The sequence below is a fragment of the Pseudochaenichthys georgianus genome, chromosome 23 (assembly GCF_902827115.2).
Source record: "Pseudochaenichthys georgianus chromosome 23, fPseGeo1.2, whole genome shotgun sequence".
NCBI classification, from domain to species: domain Eukaryota; kingdom Metazoa; phylum Chordata; class Actinopteri; order Perciformes; family Channichthyidae; genus Pseudochaenichthys; species Pseudochaenichthys georgianus.
Window position 1 is genome coordinate 12,189,110 of NC_047525.1, and position 23,905 is coordinate 12,213,014.

At 41.9% G+C, this 23,905-nt stretch overlaps 2 protein-coding genes across 3 annotated transcripts in view; one reads left to right on the forward strand and one right to left on the reverse strand.

Annotated features, from left to right (window-relative positions):
* Nucleotides 1-7,040, reverse strand: part of acss3 (acyl-CoA synthetase short chain family member 3) — a 38,556-nt gene extending 31,516 nt beyond the window's left edge. The window contains exon 1 of the mRNA XM_034075208.1: nucleotides 6,555-7,040. Within this exon, the coding sequence (XP_033931099.1) occupies nucleotides 6,555-6,886 (332 nt within the window). The 5' untranslated portion in view covers nucleotides 6,887-7,040. The remainder of the gene's footprint in view (nucleotides 1-6,554) is intronic.
* Nucleotides 7,041-12,316: 5,276 nt separating this feature from the next.
* The window catches only part of lin7a (lin-7 homolog A (C. elegans)), a 46,003-nt gene continuing 34,414 nt past the window's right edge, over nucleotides 12,317-23,905 (forward strand). For both annotated transcript variants that reach the window (XM_034074700.2, XM_034074699.2), the window contains exon 1: nucleotides 12,317-12,420. In XM_034074700.2, the coding sequence (XP_033930591.1) occupies nucleotides 12,384-12,420 (37 nt within the window). In that variant the 5' untranslated portion in view covers nucleotides 12,317-12,383. The remainder of the gene's footprint in view (nucleotides 12,421-23,905) is intronic.

Consider the following 23,905-nt stretch of genomic DNA (forward strand, 5'->3'; position numbering starts at 1 on the left):
GTACGCCTTTTGGACTGTTTGAGTTTGAGAGAATGCCTTTTGGCTTGTGTAATGCTCCTGGGACTTTTCAGAGACTTATGGAAAGAATATTTGGTGACCAGAGCCTTCAGTCAGTCCTTCTCTATCTGGATGATGTCATTGTTTTCTCTACCTCCATAGAACAGCATCTGCAGCGGTTGGAGATGGTCCTCAGCAGATTCCAAATGAAAGGCCTGAAGGCCAAAATGAGCAAATGCCACTTCTTTCAGAAAGAGGTGCAGTACCTTGGACACCGGGTGTCCAGTGACGGAGTGGCAACTGATCCAGACAAGATTTCTGCCGTGGAGAACTGGAGGGTACCCCGAGATGTGACTGAAGTAAGATCTTTCCTTGGGTTCTACAGCTATTACCGTCGCTTTGTAAAGGGGTTTGCACAATTGGCTGCGCCCCTACATCAACTGGTGGCAAATGTCATCAAAGTAGCCAAAGAAAGTAGAAAAAGGCCAGCAGCTTTACTGCCTACCATGTGGACGGAGGAATGCAATCACAGTTTCAGTGATTTGAAGAGGAAGTTTACTAGTACACCCATCTTAGCCTTTGCCGACTTCACAAAACCTTTTGTCCTTGAGGTGGATGCAAGTCATCAGGGGCTAGGAGCTGTACTGTCACAAAACCACCAGGGCAAATTAAGACCAGTGGCCTATGCAAGTCGTTCACTGGGGGGTTCAGAGCGCAACATGGAGAACTATAGCTCTATGAAACTAGAGTTCCTGGCACTGAAGGGGGTAATATCAGAGAAATTCAGGGAATATTTGTTGGGCAGTAAGTACACAGTGTACACTGATAACAATCCCCTAAGCCATTTTCAGAACATTAAGCTGGGGGCCACTGAGCAAAGATGGGCAGCTCAATTGGCAGCTTTTGACTTCACTGTGCATTACAAACCTGGAAGAAACAATGGAAATGCTGACTCTCTCTCTCGCCAGTACAGTGACCAGGATGTGCCTCAAGAGCAGCCAAACCAACATGCCAACACCTCCTCAAATATTCCGCCTGACGTCGAGAAACCTGTGGTAGTGGCACAGCAGCAAATCGGAGTCTTCCCAAGCAGATCACCAATCTGGCTACACTGCAAGGTGCTGACCTCACCATTGAAGTATTTCTTTCATTCTGGAAAAGAGGAAAGCCACCAAATAAGGAATAGAGGTTACTACTCTCATAGGATGTCAAGCGTATTGTCCAGCAATGGGATCGCATCCTGGAAAAAGAGGGTGTACTGTATAGGCAGGTCACAGCCCCTCATGGGGAAGTCTATGCACAACTGCTTCTGCCCATGTGCCTGCACGAAGAACTTTTAAATAACCTCCATGACAAACATGGACACCAGGGGGTGCGAAGGACCACTAACCTGGCCAAGCAGCGAGGTTACTGGCCTGGTATGGGGGCTGATATAGAGAACCACTGTCGGAGTTGCCAACGCTGTGTATTGTCGAAAGCTGTCCAGCCTGGGGTGAAGACCTACCAGGGTACTCTGTTGGCCACCCAACCAATGGAGATACTGGCCATAGATTTCAACTTGCTGGAGCCTGCAACTGACGGTAAAGAAAATGTGCTGGTCATGACCGACGTGTTCTCGAAATACACGCAGGCGGTGCCAACTAAGGACCAGACTGCTCTCACTAGGGCTGTGCAATTTAATCGATCTTGCGATATATATCGATATTTAATTTTCCGAGAAAGTATCGATATTTCAGCCGCGGGTATCGATACATTAAGTCTGATAACTGTGTTCGTTATACTCGCGTCCAGGAGAGAAGCTTTAAAAAGGAGACTAAGTGAGTCTCTGAGAATGTTCAAATGTATACTTTAATTAATAAAAAGCGCGGTAATGTTACAAGCAGAAGATGGTTCAGTCAGAAAAACAGCTGTGTTCTGGCTCTCGTGAGCGAAGGGAAGAGAGCGAGCTCCACCTTTCCAGCTGTTAAATATCCTCTACTGAATCCTCCCTGTTGGCGCTGCTGGGGATCGGCCCTCCACGTCTCCAATGTTCGTTGTTGCGCATTAGAGGATTCAGACATTGCACATTAAATATATAACTAAACACGCCTTTTCTCCTCCTTATCTCTTTCATGACTTTTCATTTAATACATTTTAAACGCTGTAATCAATACTCCAAAAATACCTCACGGCTGGTTTCATTTCCGGTAGTTCCGAATGTTGTGTCATGCTACCCACGTCTGTAAACAAACGTATTCAAATAAACTGTAACTTCATTTAATATTCAGCAATAATAATATCTCGACGTCTATAGTTGTAGTGTTGAAATCAGTAGGTTTCGGTGTGCAACACTCCGTGTCATATCGCTACTAAATTCACCTCTATAGGAAATTGTATATTAGCCACATGCTAAATGCTAACCGGAGATGAAGGATTTTCAGAATAAAAGCTCAACAACTGGTTGTGCACAACAACTTCTGGTTTTTCAGTATAAAACAGCATTTAAACTGACGGTATGTTTATGGTACTTTATGCCATCAAAACATTGATTTTAATTTCTAACAAGTCCCATTCAAATCCCCCGTGTTCCGCCACCTGCTGCACCTTTTAATTCTCCATTGTCCATTGTGATACTGCACTTTACAGCTAGAGTTTGCACTGTTTCAATAAATGAAACTAATTTTCTCACCACATCTTTTGATTAATTTTGTCCAGTATTTGCAAGCTGGAGACTCTCTGTCAGAGCCATATATTGTATACTGGATGCTTTCAGTTTTCAGTTGAATTAATTCAATCCAAGTCAATGGAACACTCACAAGATGTCACCAAAATCCCACTGTCCGTTTAAAATCTTTCAGAAAATGATATAAGTGTATCGATTTATATCGAATCGTATCGAATCGTATCGTTGGCTGAATATCGTGATATATATCGTATCGTTGGCTGAATATCGTGTATCGTATCGTATCGTGAGATTAGTGTATCGCCACAGCCCTAGCTCTCACGGTAGCGAAAGTCCTAGTCGACAGCTGGTTCAACCGGTTCGGGGTACCAAAGAGAATACACTCTGCTCTGATCAGGGGAGAAACTTTGAGAGTGCCCTCATCCGGCAGGTCTACCAGTTATATGGGATTGAGAAGTCCAGGACTATGCCATACCATCCACAGGGAAATGGCCAATGTGAGAGATTCAACTGGACACTTCACGACCTGCTCCGATCTCTTCCCCTGGAGAAGAAGCGTGTATGGCCAAAGTACATCTCCCAGCTAGTGTGGGCATACAACACCTCGGCACATCGCTCGACTGGGAATACCCCTTATAGCTTAATGTTTGGCCACCACGAGTCCCTGCAGATTTTCTCTTGGGAGACGGTACCCCAGAAGACACAACCAGCTCCTGGGATGAGTGGGTCCAGCAGCATCGGGAACGGCTACAAGTAGCAAGAGACTTGGCACGAAAGAACCTACAACAGGCAGCAGACTACCGACAGCAACATCACAACCAGCAGACACGCGATGCAGGTTTTACAGAAGGACAGCTGGTCTACTTGAAGGATCATCAATGTAAAGGTCGTCGCAAGATCCAGGATGTCTGGTCACCAGTTCTTTATCTGGTGGTTAGAGTGCCCACTGAGGCTGGTGGGCCGTACACCATTACCAGAGCTGATGGCACTGCTGATGTTCGGCGGGTGCATAGGGCCGAGATGAGGGCAGCAGATCTTGAAATTCTACCATCTGCACCAATGACACCTAACCCATGTCTGTCGTCCAGCAACCAAGACATCCCTGCCAGTGACTCCGGCAGTAGTGAAGATGAAGAGATCCTGGGTTGGAGAAGTAAAGGAAGACCCCCTCAAAACCCTGATTCAACTCCACAGGATGTCCCACAGCCCTTCCCCAACAGAACATCCAGCACCCAAGGTGCAGTCAATGGCGATGCAATCATACTCCCTGGTAGGCAGGAGGCACTACCATCCCAAAGAGAGGCGTCAGCTCCCAGAAGAACAACCCGGGCTACTGCTGGAAGAAACCGAAACCCACATAACCTTCCAAGGTCCACAGTGACTAGCAACAACGCAATGGGTGTGGTGAGGGCGGCTGCTCCCTGGGTGCCTGAAATGGTTAATGACCACTTGTTTAGACCCTGGTTGTGAGTAACTTGTCATCGGGGCGACGACACTTTTTGATGGGGTGAATGTGGGAATCTGACATCATTGTCACCTGACGGTGTCTCCTGATGCGGTCACATGACCGGTGACCGGGTAAACAGGAAGCCATAAAAAGTTTGACGTCAGTTCAAGAAAGTCTCTCTTGGCTGCCTGTCACTGGTCTTCTCCCTCTCACAAAGGTAGGAATAACAGTTTTAAGGTGGTTTTATAGTCTTTGAAATTAACTTATGCAAGTGGCTCATTTAGTTTGGTTTTATTAGGGCGAGTGCAAGACGAGATGTTGCCATTGACGGAGGGAAACTCTCCCGACAGGCACAAGACCGGGTCTGTTACGAGTAATTTTCTTTTAAATGGCGTTTTTAAACCGACGTTTTTAATTGTGTTTTAAGTGTTTAAAGTGCATCAAAGTGTTCGTATGGAGCCAAATATACCAAAAGATGTATGTAAACGACAGAAGAAGCGATCGAAATGTGTATTTCCTGGTTATTCGACAAAGGCAATACATCTGCCTATACCGTTATAGAATATCACCAGTTGTTCGGCCCACATCTTGTTCGGTAACACTGCCACTGCTCGAGCCGGTTTCTCAAATATACCTACCCCACCTTTAATGTTAACCCCATAAATGCAGAGCTGGCCAAAGGTGGCAGCCGTGACACACATGGCATGCTTTCTTAAAACGGCAAAGAGATATAAAACGTCACTTCATGTTTTTCAACTAAAAGTTGTAGCATAAACTCGACATATTTTTGTGCTGCAGGCAGGGCCGCCTTAATGCACGGGCTGACCTGAGCTGAAGCCCAGGGGCCTACGGAGATTGGGGGCCTATCATGAGCCAATACAAAATAAAAAATGTAAAATGAAAAATAAAAAGTTTTTTATTTCGGATGTTTTTAAAAAAAAATTAAATAAACAAAGTCTTGGCTTTCAGAATATGAAACTTGTATTTCCAAAATCACACGATAAATACATTTTTGAAGCCTGTAAAGGGAAGAAGACAGCTCTCCCTCGCCACTCTGCTGTACCACAGCGCTGCCCCCCCCTCCCTCCGGGTGAAATTATGAATGTAAGGCGTATAGTAATCATAGATAACACGGCAGGGTCCGTTACAGTTTGTTTTCATCTGATTTCAAATAAACGAAGTCTTGGCTTTCAGAATATTAAACTTGTTTCGGCAAATTCAGATGATAAATACAACTTTGAAGCTTGTGACGGCATAATTACAAGCGGAGAACGGAGTAACTTGACGTCACATCAGGCATAACAACAGCCGGGGTTTCTCGTGAGTGTTTTCCCCGGGAAAAAACATTTTTGCGTGTGTATTGTACACACAAATGCAAAAATACACAAACACACACGTATACACACACACTCGTGAGCTTCCCCCAGACCAGTAATCCAAACGAAAATATCTTCCCTCCGTAGTATTTTGATAATTTGCTCCGCTAATCAGTCAGATCGATGGATTCCAGAGATTTTTCTCAAAAATGATGACTCCGAAACAGTCAGTGGGCACCACTTAACAGCCAATCAGAATGAGAATATGTTTCACATGTGACGTATTCAAATTGCGAGTGATTGAGTGACAGATGAAGGTTGTTTAGGAGAAAAAGTTTGAGAAGAAAAAGTTTGAGAGTGGCGCTCGGAAAGGGAAATTGGTGAGGGAAAAGGAGTTTCGAGACAAGCAGCTATTACAAAAAATGCCGAAGCTTACAGGTTATTTTAAACCTGTAGGCCAGGATGAGGAGGAAGGACAGATTCGTTTGATACGTCACTCATCTGGAGGAGAGGACAAGGCGCGCGTAGAGCAGAGTGGAGAAGTGCGATCACAGAGCCTGCCGAGGCTATAAATGACTTTGATTTGTGGTTTAAATAGGGGGCCTACAACACCTGTCAGCCCCAGGGCCTGATGGCAGGTTAAGGCGGGCTTGGCTGCAGGGGGAATGTTTTTTTCCAGTCGGAGTTATAGCGTTTAATTGTGTGTTTGCAATTCTTTCTGTAATTTCTCAAATCATAAAATCAACAAAACAGCTGGTGGTGGGCTTAAAAGAAAATTAGGCTACACAAAGGCCTCAAATCGTGGTCGTAATAATCATCGAAGTGTCCTAACAGTGTATGCATTAGGTTTACATAATAGCATTTGAGGGTTATAAAAGATATCGATTTCGAAAAAATATATTAATATATAAAATGTGAATCCCCATCATGCATGGAATCCCGATATGCCTTAGTAGCCTATGCTTACTTTTACTTATTTCGAAAGTTTATTTTTCCACTTTCCATCCTACTACTGTCAACTTTCAAGGATGTAAAGCTCCGTGGGAAAGGTGAAAGCTGTGGTAAAGCGACATGTTGTTGACAGTTTTTGATGATTCTTGCAGTTTTGTTGGCTTGCAACATTGAAACCTACCAGTTTGGAAACACTGGATCCTCAACGTGCAAAGTTTTGCTCCACGGCTCAAACCAGTTAATATCCTGTCCCACTTCAGCCCAGAATGTCTCCGGGTTGTCCCTCGCAGAGTTGAAGGCTCTGTTGTACGCTGTGTCCGATGCATAGTTTCTGCAACACTGCTGGGCGAAATACTTCTTGATGTCGGCAGATGGAAGTGATCCTGCTGCTCTGACGCGTCGTTGTTGTTGTGCTGCAGACACTATTGTCCACAGTTTCCTTTCAAGTGTCCTCTTGCCCTGCACAGAGGCGCAGGGATTCAAACGCACTAAGTGTTTTATATGGAAGTGCATTGCTGCAGTTAATAAGAAAAGACAAACGTTTACGCTTCCGGAGTTTTCCTGCAGGTGGACAACAGGCTCGGATTCAACTCTGCGTCGTCATCTGGGGCCAGGCAAAGGGAGAGGAACCTCTCCAACAGAAATCCTCACGATACTCTCAAGGAATGCGAACTATAACCTGGATGTAGTTGATGCAGGAGGAGCCTTGAGCAACAACAACCAATGTTGCACAACACATGAACTGAAGTGCAACAATGTAAACTTTTCAAGAAATAAATACTAAGATGTGTAAAGAAATGCCATGAAATAATGTGTATGCTCTATTTCCTGCATATAACAAAAAATCACTGTTTGAAGCCCAACATTACCCCCAATACATTTTTCAGGAATAGCTATTAGCCGGTGGCATCTATTTTGTTATGCAAATCAAGAATACATCATTGATCATTATTTGTGAACAGCTTGAGCTCATATTCAATGCAAATCTTTGTTTGCTAGCTGCAGCATTAAACTCTTAGGTTCCTCAGGGTGGCATCAATAAACCCTCTTACTGTTAAGAATGCAAATACCGGTGCTTAAATTGCTCAAGGGATGCATGAAGGGGCTTGTTTGAGGATATTTAGGAGGAGTCAGGAGTCAAATTATAACAAATCTTATAATAAAACAAAGCTGAGTCACTTGTTCTGGTTGCATCACAACAGCAGTGCAGTCCTGTCACGGCGTACTCTCAGATGCTGGTGAGAACATATATTTTGTCACTGGCATCATCCAAGCTTCTGGTAAATACCCATAATACAGCTGACTCCCCCTGACTATGACCCCTTCATACTGGTGTCCAATGAGTAACTCATCCATCTGATATTTCAGGTCATCTGTTTCTATTTATACATGCAAAGTTCTGGAAGCAGCATGCTCCTTCCAGGAAAAATTGGAGTGTTAGCTGCTAACATATTTCACTAGATTTAAATGTAACTGTACAACCTACTTTGAATTACATCCTTTTGTTTACATACAGTGTGTTATGCTAACGCTTCCTGGTTTTATTGGCTTTTTGTATATGATAAACCTGTGGTTGTTATTTTTGACTGTAATATTGATTTACATCTCATCACATTTCAACAGAGCATGTATGCTACAATCTATATTCATGTATAACTGTAATCAAAACATTGGCAGGGAAAGGATCCCTCCCTTCTCCTCATGCTGTAATTTGTGCGGCCAAAAGGTCTCTCTAAATCACTCCCCCAGACGCTGCCATAACTCTTTTTATAACAGTGCAGATGCTATTGGGAGAATACATATCATTCTTCATGGCACCGAGAGAACTACTAATCGCTGCTCTTGCAAAGGCCAATCGGAGTCCAACATGGCTCATTATGGCCCCTCCATCTCGCCATTTTCTCTAATTTGATGTAATGAGTGTGAATCTTTTCAAGCAGAAATCAATTGGATGTCCTTCAGAAAAAGTTAGGGGCGAATTCCCAGAGTTGATCCACAAATGATTAATCTCCAAACTGTGGGGGGTTTTCTCCCCCCGAGTCTGAATATGGATTTATAATTGAATTAGTGTGAAGATAATGATTGCCATTTTACATATCCAATGGCTTTTAGATGCAGCAGTTGGCAAAAAGGCTTGGGAATAACTTCCAACAACATAATTCATAATCTGGAAAAACCGATACATAATTACACATTATTACAGCTGAGGGAAGTTGCATAAAATTAAACATGCACAAATACTAGGGACACATGCTCATTTGATATTCCCTTATTTAGTGCCAGTCAAAGCAGATGATGAATATATGAATAGCTTTAAAAGTTCAAGACCAATATTTGAGCATTTATACATATAGGGTGTAGTGGCAGTAGCTCTTGATATCTTAATATATTTAAATGTCAGTTTATGAGCAGCTACAATGCCAAATAAACAGCAGTAGAGCATGATCTTGCTCATGTCATGCTTTGTAATAATGTGACAGGAGGGACAATATACTCCCATAATCTTTCTTCTCAAATGAAAAGATATTAAATCAGCTGGTGAATGAAACAAAGTGATGTAATGTGCGATTTCATTACTTTTATGTTGTGTATTATTTCCCTTTGACAAAGTGATGGGATCTGATTCCCTGAAGGGGGCGTCAGTAGTCTAATGGTTAGAGGACATTTGTGTTAGAGGTTAAAATCCCATGACAAATGTATGATGTGTGGAAATCAGTGCTGCAGGATTTCCGTTTTGTAAATCTCAAGGTGCCTTTGAGCTAGGCATTTAATCCCAAAGTTGCTCCAGTTACAAATAATGAAAGGTCCACAACAAGCCTTGAGAAGTGAGAGAATATCATCATGGAGCTACTTCCTTCAGTTGTCCCTCTAAATATAAAGGAAAAAAGATGTTTGTTGTTTCACTATGTCTTGTTGGAAAATACATAACACTTTTAAGATGACTTTCAGTGCCTCCTACATGTTCACACTACGATCTGCTTTCATGATCTGTCAGAAGCTGCCTGATGGAGCTTGGTAATAAACAGCAGAGCAGCTGTGGGAAAGCAACCTGTCACATCATGCAGCAAAACCAAAACACAAACAAAACACATTAATACTTCATACTTGAGATGTTGTCAAGCAAACAGGATATTGTCATCTCTTTTTACCAGTGAGACATGATCACCGTCATGCTGCACTGGGATTAGTGAATGGTTGTCAAAATTCATGACCCAATGTTCCTTTTGGATAAGAACAGGATCAGGCCAAGAAATAATCTGGCAAATGACACTTTTGCATGGTTTTTGTATGAATTAAACCAACAATATACACAATGTTGAAGAGACAGGTCCCACCAAAAATAAAAATGCTTTGTTTTTCTAAGAATATGTCGCAAAAGTATTTCTTTAATGACGTGTTTAATTTAATTTTGCAAGAGTACTGAAGTGTGCTCGTGCCTGCAAACATGCTGATACGGACTTCCTGAGCTTTTATGTGATAGGTAAACATTCTGCAGTACAGGTGTCTTTATTTGCCTTGTCTACATGGCCTCTTGTCCTCCATGGGAGTGAAAACCTTTTCAGAAATCAATTCACTCGCTGTTAAAGGGCTTTAAGAGCACTGCTGCGTAATCCCACCTCTTTAAAAAAAAAAGCAGTACTGTATTCCAGCCCATATGGGCGGGGGCCTGTAATCTCTCCGTGCCCTCTTTCCGTGCGCTCTCTAAGCCCTGTCCTTCTCCATCCAGCCCACCATCAATCACCAGTTCACATCTGTATGCAGCAGGGTGGGACTGAGGGTAGCAGGAATTCACGAGCACATATGGACTGTGTGATTAGGTTTGGTTGCAGTTTCAATCAAAAACTGAGACTATGATGCCTGAAATGCTTGAAATTGATGAAAATGGTATCCTCAGAATTACATCGACATGAGATTTTTAAAATGTCATTCTTGGACTTCATTCATTCATGGCCGCCAATTTCAAGTAAAGTGAGGTTGTGAGTGAGGTACTGTAATTGCTTCCCAAATGGGTCTAGGCAAAAGTTCTGCAAGCAAGATAATGTCATTCAGATAATTTCAGTGTCTGTTTGGATTTTGCTCTGAACAGATGTGCCCATGCAGCCTAAATGTTGGTTGTCAGGTTTGAGTTTACAGCTTCATGCCAGCAACGTGACTCGTCATCCATCCTTAACCAGCGATTTGTGACTTGTTTTTGTGTAGCACTGCTTCTGTCGAGTGCAATGACTGGCCAGGTATGACAAAGATCACAGCAGCAGGCACCATTAGGCAGCAGATCTACAGTAGATGAAGGGAGACAGTAGTTTGGCTCCGTTCGGTGGTAGCACATAAACATGAGGATTAATCCTTAAGCCCTTCAACAAAGGTTCACTACCATCATGCAGTCCTTATCGGGCTTCATGCAGTGCATAGCCAAGAGAGGAGATAACAGTGCCATGGCTCAGCGGTTCAGAATAAACCTTTAAGGCAAGCCTGGTTGCAATCAACTGATCTCTGAAGTGCAATGGATGTGCATCATATGTGCCTAAGCATTTACAGATGCAAAAACAGAGACACATCATTTAGGGATTGAGCAAGAGGGCACTGGTAGACTCCTCTGAATGGTGATGCCGCCGCATATTGTAAGTATAACTGTTCAAATGAGAGATGACTGACTTGTTTATTAAGTCAGGTTTAATATAAGAGATAAGCTGTCCTGAATGCAGCTGTGATGTATGACATATGGCCAAGCATGTGGTCCACATATCTGCATACTTTAGAGGACATGTCGAATGCAGGCAAATTCCTGCAGATAGATTTCATGGAGGACCTGAAAAATGAAGAGTGTAGACTTTAATGGCAGCAAAAAAATGTCCAGGATTTTTAACAAGATGTTCAGCAAACACATGTGGGAGTGCTCATTGGGTTTCACTTTTGAGGTTTTATACATACTCATTAGCATTATTGGAGGGGATCCAAGATGTTCCTAGCCAAAGACTGCTTCACTGTAATTGTTGTGCATATTAAAAAAACCGTGCAACTTGCTCGGGAGTCCACATTCTTGTAAAAGTGTCATCATACTTCTGGCCATGTTTTCAAATGTGAAAAACAGAATACCGTATTGTTAAAATACAGTATTTATTCAAATTCATGATAATATTTATATATTCAACAAAAAAAAAGGCTTCATATTAATAATAATAATAAATCATGATGTGTCCAAAAGGGAGCAGGAGGAAGCAAATGCTTATTAATGCCCACCCCTTACTTGATCACCGATGGTCCTTTAAATGTTATGCAAGTTATTCCTACCCACATTTACATTTATAAATTGATATTTGGTTAAATGAACACAATGGTGCTCTAGGAGGAGATTCAGGTGATAAGGGGGGGGGGGGGTTACCTTGGTTGGTGATTGGCTAATGGTTACACAAGCCAAAAAAATCGTTATGACATCATAAAGTGGCCACAATCTGATCAACTCATCTTCAGACAGGTTTTTATATAAATGGATCAGGACAGAAAGAGATAGAATATTTTTTCCTGAAACATTCAGAATGTCTTTACACAGAGGGAACACATGGTTATCATGTATAAAAGACATGAAAAGGTGGATTTTGCATAATAGGTGATCTTTAAATATGTCTGCTGAGCAAATGAGGGCCTTTAATTATCTGTATTTGACCCACACTCAAATACTCCACAACATTTCATCTTATGTTTTCTTGAACATGTGCATTTTTTTTAAATGGTTTGAATTGTGCTCTGGACTTCCTCTTTTTTTGTAGTGCGTTCATGCTGTTCCTATGAAAAAATGGCAGGTTGTGAAATATCATGAGGATGGAGGTGGATTAATCCCCCTCCCAACCACTCCCAACCACTCCCAACATCCCCTCATCTCTCCCTCTTCCTCCCCCTCTCCCTCCCTCTCTCTATCTCTCTCTCTCTCTCTCTCTCTCTCTCTCTCTCTCTCTCTCTCTCTCTGTGATGCTGCAGCTCCTGTAGTCTCTCCAGTCTCCAGTAAACAGCAATCATGGCGACAGTGGTCCAACCGCTCTCTCTGGATCGAGGTAAGGCGCTTGTGCTTGTCATCTGAGGGGTTGTTCTCCACATTTTGTAAAACTTCAGCAATAATCTGGCAACCGGGGTAGATCCAGGTGTTTGTGGCGGACTCGGATTCACTACAGATTGTTTTTACGGGTCGCTATTTCAAGGCAATGTGAGCTCAATAGAACCATCCAGCCTATCGTGCGTAGAATGGAGCGTTACCTCTGTAAAATGATTGTGGGTTCTTTGTGCGCAGACAAATTAACTCACTATCTTTTATTTGACAAATGGACACCCTTACATCGCTTACAGTGCTTCTCCTTTATTCCCATCTCTATTATGTAATCTCCTCCGTAATATCATCCCGTCACAGCTTGCTGTAAACATAAAACCGAAGCTATATTTAAGCGCTTTTACACGAAAATCTACTGCGTAGCCTACTATAAGGGATAACTTTAGTGTTTGAATGTGCAGGTGCACACCAGGCAAGTTGTCTGAACAGGACAGAGTTGTTGTCTTTTTGCACTTGTTGGAGAGACATATAGAAATGCAAGCAGCATTTATTGCCTAATGATACACTGGGATGGTGTTGCTAAACACAACGCACCACAGGTAGCGTTTACTACTGGCTGGTATGTGATTGTACACCATGTGACTTAAACACTTGTTTGTTCATCCTCTGACTTCATTCATATGGTTGAAAAGCGTCCAGGATAACATTTTGCATAATTTGTTTCATCTCAGGTTTCTTATTCAGCATATTGCACACATGCTCAAGCAGACCTTACACTCCTCTTGGTAATATCTGGGAGATTTTAAATATTACTTTGCATTTGAAATGGTCTTTATGCATGCTTGAGGATCGAAGACTCACTTTAAATCCCTTTAGTTTCTTTGTAAAATTGTCTATTTTTAGATCACAAGTGAAAAATCCCCAGTCTTACATTCAGACCACAGGCATCCTCTGGTGTAATGTAATATTGCACAAGCCTTGCATAGGAAACGGATGCTGTCAAATATAGAGAAAGGAGAGCTATTTCCTCTGTGCCAAGTAAAGCATGAGCTCCAGTCACTTCCAGGTCAAAGGAGGTGACTATAAATACACTTTATCTTGTGGGAACATACATTATCATGCAGGAATTATTATGCCTGGTGTCAAATTGTATGTGAAGTAATGAACCGTATAGTTGATCATTTGGTGCCATTAGAAGTAGATTTTGTCCCTCAATTGCAATTTCTTTGTTGCTGAAGTGTATTGTTTCAGGGTAGTCAAGCTTTACTGATGCACATTCTGCTATACCATACAGAGGTAATCAAATGAGTCTGAGATTGCACCAGGCAAACACATAAACAATACAACCCATGGCTTTCCACCTCACCACTCGCCCTTCAGAATGATAGAACAGGAGCTTAGCTGGTCTGATAAACAAGCGTTTACTTTAAACACTGAGGATACCATCTTGGTAAAATATCAGCATTCAGCCAATTCAGCCTTATCTGATAGTAGCCATTTACTGGGCCAGTAATTCAGACGTGACCCTCAGGCCGTATACCAGGGGTGGGGAACCTCCGGCCCCCGGGCCGTATACGGCCCGCGAGACCATTTGGTTTGGCCCTCGAGGTAATTTATAAACACACGCAAAAAAGAAAAAAAATTAAAGAAATCTAGACCGCAAAATAATTAAACGAGCGAGTGCCTGTTTTTCCTGGCAACAGTCATGGTCCTTGAACACAACACGAGCCTAACGCGTCATCACGTGGTATATGTCTCGTCTGACTGCTGACTGAGAGCACCAGAACGCCACTCCGGGACTTCAAAAAAATTGCAGTACCCATAAGTCCGTAGGCTACACATGCTGCAGTTTTTGCGTGGCTGTGTTTTAGTTGTAAACCCAGTGGCGATCTGTTCATCTGTCATTCTGATCAGACAGTTAATAACTTTGTTGTTATTAGCATCTGGTTAGCTAGCTATGCTAACGAATATAAGAAGCTTTTTCTCCAACCAGTGAGGTAAAGGCACATCTTTATATGATCATTATAGTTATCAAAAAACAAGAGAATAAAGTAAACAGGTATAAAATACTATATGACAGTAAAAAAAAAGGTGTTATTAATAAACAAGAATACAGTTTGAAAGGGGAGTGATTTGTAAAATATCCATAAAGAAAAAGTAAATCTGCTTACAGTTCTGTTTCATATGGGTGTTGAGAGATGTATCCATAGAGCTCTTCATTTTGCTCTCAAAGTGCACCAGATTGATGATTTCAACTTCAATATTTAAAAAAAAAATCTTCCCGGGGGAGCAGGACCCTGGACCCCCCTAGAGGAGGTTAGGTCCCCCCTAGAGGGTGTTAGGTCCCCCCTAGAGGAGGTTAGGTCCCCCCTCACTTACATCATGTCCATGGATAGGAAACTAAATACATCTTGTGTCCATATCTTTCTGTTTGGTGGTCATGCCACAACCGTGCACGTGAATGCATGTGCGAGTCATGGTAAAATATCTGGATTAAGAGGTTGCTTTTTCTTTGCACAGCATGAAAAAAAGGCCAAATGAATGTGCTGTGATTTTTAAGCAGAGGTCAATAATTTGTACGGCCCTCGGAGGATGTTGAAAAAATTGAAATGGCCCTTGAGAGGAAAAAGGTTCCCCACCCCTGCCGTATACTGATCCATATTCGCATCCATGTGGCATGAATTCGACCAGTCAGCGGCTGACAGCTGTAATGGCAGGAGCAGTAAAAGGCACAAAGGCCGTCAGAGACATAACAGGCTCTCCTTTTTTTCAGCTGCTGCCTCTATTGAGAAAACACTATAATTGCTAATGAAAAAATGCTCACGTCTCGTGTGGGGAGTAGGCAATAGCTGCTGAGTTTGTCGAAAACACACAGGAAGGAAGCAGACATGTTCATTTCCAGAGCTCGCACTTGGCCCGTTGGGTCACAGCAGGATGAAAAGATCTTACCCCGCTGGCCTTCCTGTTATTGTCGGAGGAAATAACTGTGATAAGGAAGCACCAGCTCCCCATCAAGAACTATGGATTTGAACTTCCCTGAATATTTTATAAAACCACTCTGTATTCTCTGTGGGGCTGGCATTTAACTACAAATGGGCAAGTCCCAGAGATGACTGCCTTTCTGAGTTGAAATAGCAGAAGTTATTGCGCGTGGTGACGTTTTGAAAAGGACTTTTGTCTCGTAAACTTATAGAGGAGAAAAGTCTTGGTATGAAACCCTTTGCTAGAAGAGAGATCAGCTGTACTGAACAAACTTTGACAAAGCTAAACAACAAAGTCGTAAGCTACCTGCACAGGTTTGTTTTGAGCTAATGGAAATACTAACATATTGATGTTTTAGCAGGTATCATTTACAGAAGGTGTTAATGGTAATGTAATTCATTTAGCAGATTTCTGTTCCCACAAACTGAATAATTGGACAAATTAAAGAGTTTAGAGGTTTCCAAAGATGGCTAAAACATAAATGTCAGAGCAATTATCAAGAGAATTGTCCATACCCCATAATATGCATGCTGATTTGTATTAACATGCACATCTAGATTGCATAATCCATGAACTATAGTGCTAAAGTGTGTGGCTAGACAGTGATTAAAAGAAAATGCTCTCTCAAACTCTTGCCTTTTAAAGATTTGCATTATCTTCAGTATTGCTTCAGTTAGTGACTCCCTCCAAGAAATGTTTTTATAGTTTCAAAGGCGAGAGGGTGATAGCCTGCACATTAGGATAGATTTGCAGGCAGGTTTACATATCGTGTATATGTTTTTGATCTATAGAGGCTTCAAGATTTGGATGTTTCTAGTTTCTTAAACATCTTAAAAAGGCATTCCAAAAATGCATCCATCAGTTGCCATGACTACTGATGTAAAACAAGTGAGAACTCGCTCATACCTCTCTGCAATTATAATGATATTAATGTAAAGGTGTGTTTGCCTCTGACCATTGTGTGTTTTTGTCAAGATTATTATAGGGATTCTTTTTTAGAAAGAGATCAAGTTTGAGTGTGTTTCTATTCAGTTCATATAAGGCCAGATTCCCATCACATGCTCTCAGTCACACCTGCGATTTGAAGGATTTGAAGGTTGCTGACAGGCTGACGTCACTCAACCCAGCTCTGTTTAATACAGCAATTAAGGTTGTTAGAGTAATTGTCTTGGAGTGTGACTAGCTAGCAGATTGGCCAGGGGCACCAAGGCAATCCAGGTCAAAGAGGCGGTGGAAGATGGCAGGGTTTTTTCAGGGCATTTCATCCCAGCATGCACGGCATTTCAGATAGCATCTCTCAGGGCACAAAGGTGTGAAGTCAAAGGAAGGTCAATCAAGCAGAATTTGAAAGCATATTTGAATGATCTCAGCCTCTGATCTTGGCATTTTTACTTACATCAATGCAGTTTTATCCAAATGGAACTTCTAACTTAAGTAATGAAAGTGATTTACACTCAGTAGTGCCACAGTTAGAAATGGACTAATTGTACCAGAAATCTGGAGCGCTGCCCAGTGCAAGCACCACAATGTTGTGGAGCCTTGTCGAGCGTTGATGGCTTTATTACGTGTCACTGTGGCTTTGTTCTGCTGTGTGCCTTTTCTCTAATCAGCCAATGATGAGGACGACCTTTTTAAGTCTGTCGCAGAGAGTCGTTTCTATACAATACTCCCTGGGAGGCTGCTGAACATAACTTAAAAATGGCAACTCTAAATGAAACAGTACGACTCCTTTTATTTTTCTTCCTTGTGTGTTAGAGTTTGGTGACTCAAACACCCTCTGTACACTTTATAACTTCCTGTCTTGATAGACTGAAGGGAATATGCAGCCCTTCACTGACCCAGTCCTTGTTTCCCCTCTGACAGATCAGAGTGAGTTCACTGATTTGAGGCCCGGCCTGATTCCCATCACATGCTCTCAGTCACACCAGCGATTTGAAGGATTAAAGCAGTGCTTCTCAAACTTTTTTGAAACATTTTCTCAGTCAAGTATCCCCTGACCGACCCCGAACATTTTTGATAGAGAAAGCCTATATATATATATATATAATTACAATATAGTGATGTTCCATCAGTGTTTGATTTATTAACTCCTTCATGCATGATTTACAACAAACTAAGGATATTTTCATGTTTATGCATGAGACATTTTTAAAACAGATTTTTAAGTAATATATGTTTAATAAACCAAGGAACAAAATGATATATTATACAAAAACTATAAAATGCAATACACAAATATTATAATAAAATCCACTGTGGTGCCACAACTATACCATCCGAAACCCCATGCATATACAAGAAAACAGCATTAAATTAGCAGTCTCTAATGTGGTGACCACAATGCATGAAAGGGTTTTTAAAAAAAAAAAAAGTTGTAACTGAAAACAAATGTGCAGTTATAAACAAACTATGTGATAACACTGCAATTACACTATTTAGGAGTTTTAGGTCCAATGCCTCCAGTGCTTTGGCTGATGTTGTGGAGGCTTTTCGCATCATCTCTTGCGAGGATCTGTACTCTGGTGGCTTACCAACATGATGGTGTTTGGTGCTGGGATGTCTCTGGAGCTGGTTTCATCGAGCAGTTGGCTAGTTTCTCTCCACAGAAAAAACACAATGCCTGGGGCGGGTTGTCGTTTGTTGACTTGAATCCCATCAAAGCATACGCCTCCTGATATTGCAACCCAGTTTCACGGCATTTCGTGTTATAGTCACAAAATTAATTTAATCTATTGATTCGTGTTCACCAACACGATTTTCTCATTTTTTTCGTGTCACACAGAACGATTTTAAAAGCAATGTATTTCTATTGGTAGTATGTTTCGTGCCTGCAACACATATTTTTGTCCGGTCCGGTCTTGGAATACCAGAAGTGTGGTTCATAAAAACATTTTCTTACTCAATATCTTACCCTAAGCCTAACTATCCCTTCTATTTTAAATTGTATAATGTGTTTTTGCCGTCCGTGAGGAAAAGAAATGGGGCTCAGAGCCTCAGAATACTGAAATCTGTATTTATTTTTTTTTTCCTTCTAATTTGTTATCAAATCAAGTTTTATTTATATAGCACATTTCTAAACGATTTTTGGTCGAGCCAAAATGCTGTACATATAATAAAAATAGCCTACAGTAGAGACACTTTACAGCAAATACAACAGCACAGATTGTTCAGAATATCAGTATGAGAAAAACGACACCCTCTATCCTTAGACCCTCACATCGTACAAGGAAAAACTTCCTGAGAAAACCCACAGTTTAAGGGGAAAAAATGGGAAAAACCTCAGGGAGAGGAACAGAGGAGGGATCCCTCTCCCAGGACGGACAGACGTGCAATAGATGCTGTGTGTAAATCGAAGAGATAATACATTTTACAGCATATAGACCGAATGTTAGGAAATGCATGTGTCTGTAATAAGAAGATGAATCCACGAGGATGTCAGCTACAATCCTGTGGAAGTCATCAGGGAAGCAGCATGACGAGACCCAAGGCAGGACCGCAGAGACAGGTTCAGCCACGACCCGAAGTCCACGACTTAATCCAGAACTCAGGATAGAGGATCCAAGACACAGGACTACAGCAAGAGGATCAGCCTTGACTCCGGATCCCGGCGTAGATATAGATACAAAACAAGAAAAAAGATTTGGCTGGGTTAATCGGAACAAGAGAATACACAGACACAGACAGAGAGGGGAAAGGTCATTGGATAAAAGTTATTCTTGATAACCCTCTAGAAAGATCTCATGAACTTCCCCACTCAATCTACAGTATCAAGACCCGAGCAGTTCTATTAGATATAGGATAAGAAACAGAGATAGGGAGCATGTTATTATTAACATTGCTTTTAAAATGGTTCTGTGTGACACAAAAAAAATGGCGAAATCGTGTTAGTGAACACGAATCAATAGATTAATTTTGTGACTATAACAGGAAATGCCGTGAGACTGTGTTGGATATTGACGGCATTTTGTTGGCTCAATTTTGGCTCTCTTTTTTTCTCCGTTGTCCACGTTCCCTGCTGTAAACTACGATTCCATTTCAATGTCTATTTGTTATAATATAATATTGCAACTGGCTTTCTGCTCAGCGTGGTTCCAGGCTAGAGCCTGATTTAGCTCTGGTTCTTCCTGTTTCCACCGCAGCGCAGCCGGCTCTCAGTACCGAAACCCGGTTCTTAGCTGGCCCCACTAGGCTGCCCGGCAAGAACCAATATGCTTACGTCGGAGGGGGGCGAGATTAACCTGAGCAATAACAGTTAATGGCGAGTACGGCATTACAAGTTGTAACAAGCAGTAGCGCTGAGCAAAGTGACTAGAACGCAACCACAAACTTGTAAAAACAGAGAAGAACCAGTTAATCTCCACAAAAGCACAAGAACGGATCTTGAACCCTTGGTGGTTCTACGAATATTTAATATAACATTTTATTTTCTCTTTAACTGATGATGATATTGTAATCATGCATGGTATTTTTTTAATTAACCTTTTTCTTTTTTTTATCTCACGTACCCCCTGCAGTACCCCAACGTACCCCCAGGGGTCCGCGTACCCCCATTTGAGAATCACTGGATTAGAGGGTTGCTGACAAGCTGACGTCATTCATAGCTGTTAATATCTCAACCCACTTCTGTTTAAAGCTGAATTTATGGGTTTAAAAGTAATTTTTCTTAAAGAGTCACTAGCGAGAAAGAAGAAGACAATAAGTGCAATGATTTTGCTCTCACAGACTCCCACAGGAGCCATTAAACCTCAAGGAGAGATTTATTTGCCGTGCTTTGAGTGGTTCGTTACAGTATTGCAAATTAAAGCTAATTCTCTTGGCATGGGACCTATTAGGTAAAACCCTGTTGCCCCATTTGACTCATTTAGAGTATTTCAGTTGTTTTGGTTTGAATTAGCAGCAGAGTTGCCAGAGGCACCAAGGACATCAAGGTCAAAGTGGCAGGTGGCAGATGGCAAGGCCTTTTCAGGACATTTTATTACAGCATGCATGCTCACTGGATCGGTTCACAACCGAGTGTGAAGCGGCTGGGATGAGGATCAGCACCTCCAAATCTGAGGCCATGGTTCTCAGCAGGAAACCGATAAACTGTCCACTCCAAGTAGGGAATGAGTCCTTACCCCAAGTGAAGGAGTTCAAGTATCTCGGGGTCTTGATCTCGAGTGAGGGATCAATGGAGCGTGAGATGGGCCGGAGAATCGGAGCAGCGGGAGCGGTATTGCAGTCGCTTTACCGCACCGTTGTGACGAAAAGGGAGCTGAGCCGGAAGGCAAAGCTCTCTGTCTACCGGGCCATTTTCGTTCCTACCCTCACCTATGGTCATGAAGGATGGGTCATGACCGAAAGAACGAGATCGCGGATACAAGCGGCCGAGATGGGTTTCCTCCAGCCGGGTGGCTGGTGTCTCCCTTAGGGATAAGGTGAGAAGTTCGGTCATCAGGGAGGGACTCGGAGTTGAGCCGCTCCTCCTTCGCGTCGAAAGAAGCCAGTTGAGGTGGTTCGGGCACCTAGTTAGGATGCCACCTGGGCGCCTCCCTAGGGAGGTGTTCCAGGCACTTCCAGCTGGGAAGAGACCAAGGGGTAGACCTAGGACCAGGTGGAGGGATTATATCTCTTCGCTGGCCTGGGAGCGCCTTGGGATCCCCCAGTCAGAGCTGGTTGATGTCGCCAGGGAAAAGAAAGTTTGGGGCTCTCTGCTGGAACTGCTACCCCCCGCGACCCGACCACGGATAAGCGGGAGAAGATGGATGGATGGATGCATGCTAGACAGAATCTCTCAGGGTACAAAGGTAAGAGTGCAGTCAGAGGAAGGTCATTTGAGACGAAATCAAGACAAGGTACAGTCATGTTTGAGAGATTTAATCACGTCTGCATGGTTTAATGAGCTCAGGGTCTGATCTGAATGTGTTTATTTACATTGCTGCAGTTTTGTCAAAACTACACTTCTAAGTACTGAAAAATAATAACGCTCAGTTCTTCTGTTCACTGTTAGAATTTGACTAATTGTACCAGAAAACTGGAACGTTGCCCAGAGCTGATATGTTGGAGCCTGGTCGAGCATTGAAGCCATTATTACATGTCACTGTGGCTTTGTTCAGTGCCTTTTCTCTAAATGATGAGGATGACGAGTTTTATTCATCCTGATGTAAGAAGCTCAGGGAAATTAGTTTGGTATGGTGCCGCACTGACAATGTCACAATTAGTCATCGCATACCACCTTTTATTTTGCATTGAATTGTATTATGATTTCAGAAGGGTCATTTTCTAAGCATGGGAAGTCAAGAACACTACATGTTTCAAGTCAATATACTTGTATAAACACTGTTGCTATGCAACCGGCAACAATTATAGATAAAACACAATCCCACTGACGACACATCTGATCAGTGACCATTTCATTCAGGATCTGGATGTAGGGGGAAAGTAATATTTTAATGTATTAAGTTTAAAGCACCATAACACCTTCTACCTTATGTATGAGGGCATGTGCTAGCAGTACAAATCTGTTTTGGTACAATTGATTGGAAAAAAGTTGTATTTTGATTTACATGCTACATTTAACACATGTAACCTATCTTACCCAAGACCGTACTGTACAGGGCTGCAATCTTTGAGGAATGGTTTTGCTTAATACTACCCCTGTGAATTTCAGAGGAAAATATGTTCCTTTTTACTCCGCTACATTTATCTGATAGCTTTAAATACTAGTTACTTTTCACATTTAAAAACATCTGATACAACATTAAAACACTTTTGCTGGTATATGTATTTGCTTGAAATTAAATATTAATAATATAATAATCCACAACAATTTGAAATGAGTAATTCTGCATAAAGAGTACTTTTACCTATGATACTTTCATTACATTTGACGGGTTATTCTTGTTTGATTTTACTTGTGATATTAGTATTTCTTTCACCATTTAACATTAGTGGGCAATATAGTAATTCCATCGTCAACACACGACAGAAACTTTGTTCTCAGAAACATTAAGAAGTCTTGACAGTCACCTAATTAAAAAACTGGCATTCAACTTTGCTCATTTAATCATTAAGAATCACTAATGAGAATGCCCTCATCCGAAGTATAGCAGTGGGAATAAAGTCCTGACAGGATCTCTGCCGGTGTCATAACTCGTCTTAATATGGCTCCACTGCATTACACTTTAACCTAATGTATCATACACACAAGTTAGTGTCACACACCTCTAACACTTCAAAAGATACTCTTTACAACTCATTTTACTTTGCACATTCCAATCTTGAGGTGCTTTGCCTAAGCTTTTCTGCAGCAGATAATGAGAGGATTATTAATAAATATTTCTATTTTTGCCACTTATCTTTAAAAAGAAATCTCCTTTTAGATACAGGACCAGCAGCTATCTTTCCTCTGCCTTTGGAGAAGAATCTGTCAAACAACACAGTGAGGATGACCTAATTGCCACAGTCTGTTTGCTTCCGAGATAGGCTAAATTTGGCAGACTTGCAGTTGTCAACGCGGAGCATATCGTTTTCATTGAGGGGGATATTAACACTTGTACAGATGTTGCACGCATCTGGACTCACTGAATCCCCTAAAGCACTAAACCGCAGGTCTCTGGGTTTCGATGAGAGGCAAAACTGTACAAAAAAGCACTTGAGGGCTCAACTTGATTTATTTGCGATTTATTTTTAGTGACACAGATAAGGCCAGGATTACTATAAAGTCCAGTGGTGGCAAAAGTGTTTAAATGTACGCATCAGTGTGTGCAAAGGTGGGGTAAATGCAGAATTTGATTCTGATTGAGTCGACAATCAGAATCAGAGGTCGCTAACCAGCTGGACGTCAGGACAAAACGGTCAAGGCATGCTGGCAGAAAGTGCAAAAAGACAGGCGAAGAGAAAATATAACAAGACAGGAAGGCAGATACAAGAAGGATGAAGGGCTGAGAAGTGGCACAGCAGGCGAACTGGTAGAGATCTGAGAATAAGGAGCAGGTAAAGTGGTGTCGATGAGACCATTGGGAAGAGCTGTGCAGCTAGGTGTGGCAGATGATGAAATACATCCCCATACAACTGCAGAGAAGCGGTTTCATTACATTGCATTTCATGGAGCTGACTCTTTATCCAAAGCAACTTACAACAAGTGCATTTACCCATAATGGTACAAACTTGAAAAAGCAAAAATAACGCAAGTAGATAAGCTTTCAATTTGCTAACGCATTTTAAGTGCTACTGCTTATGCTTCAAATAAGCCAAACCTTTCTAGTTGCTATACAGAACCATGAATAATGTTTTTGCTTTTGTTTTTATTGGCAGTTGAACAGGTGGGTTTTCAGTCTGGGTCCGCTGGTGTGCAGACTTTCTGCTGTCATGATATCAATTGGGAGCTCTTAACACTTTATTAGGACCAGGATTGCAAACAAGTATGTTTTTGTTAAGGGAATTCTGGGATGAATTGGCAGTCTCTCAAATGTAATGAGAGAGCAGATAAATAACAGAGGCTAAAGGTGCATAACCCATATCTGTCTCTTGAC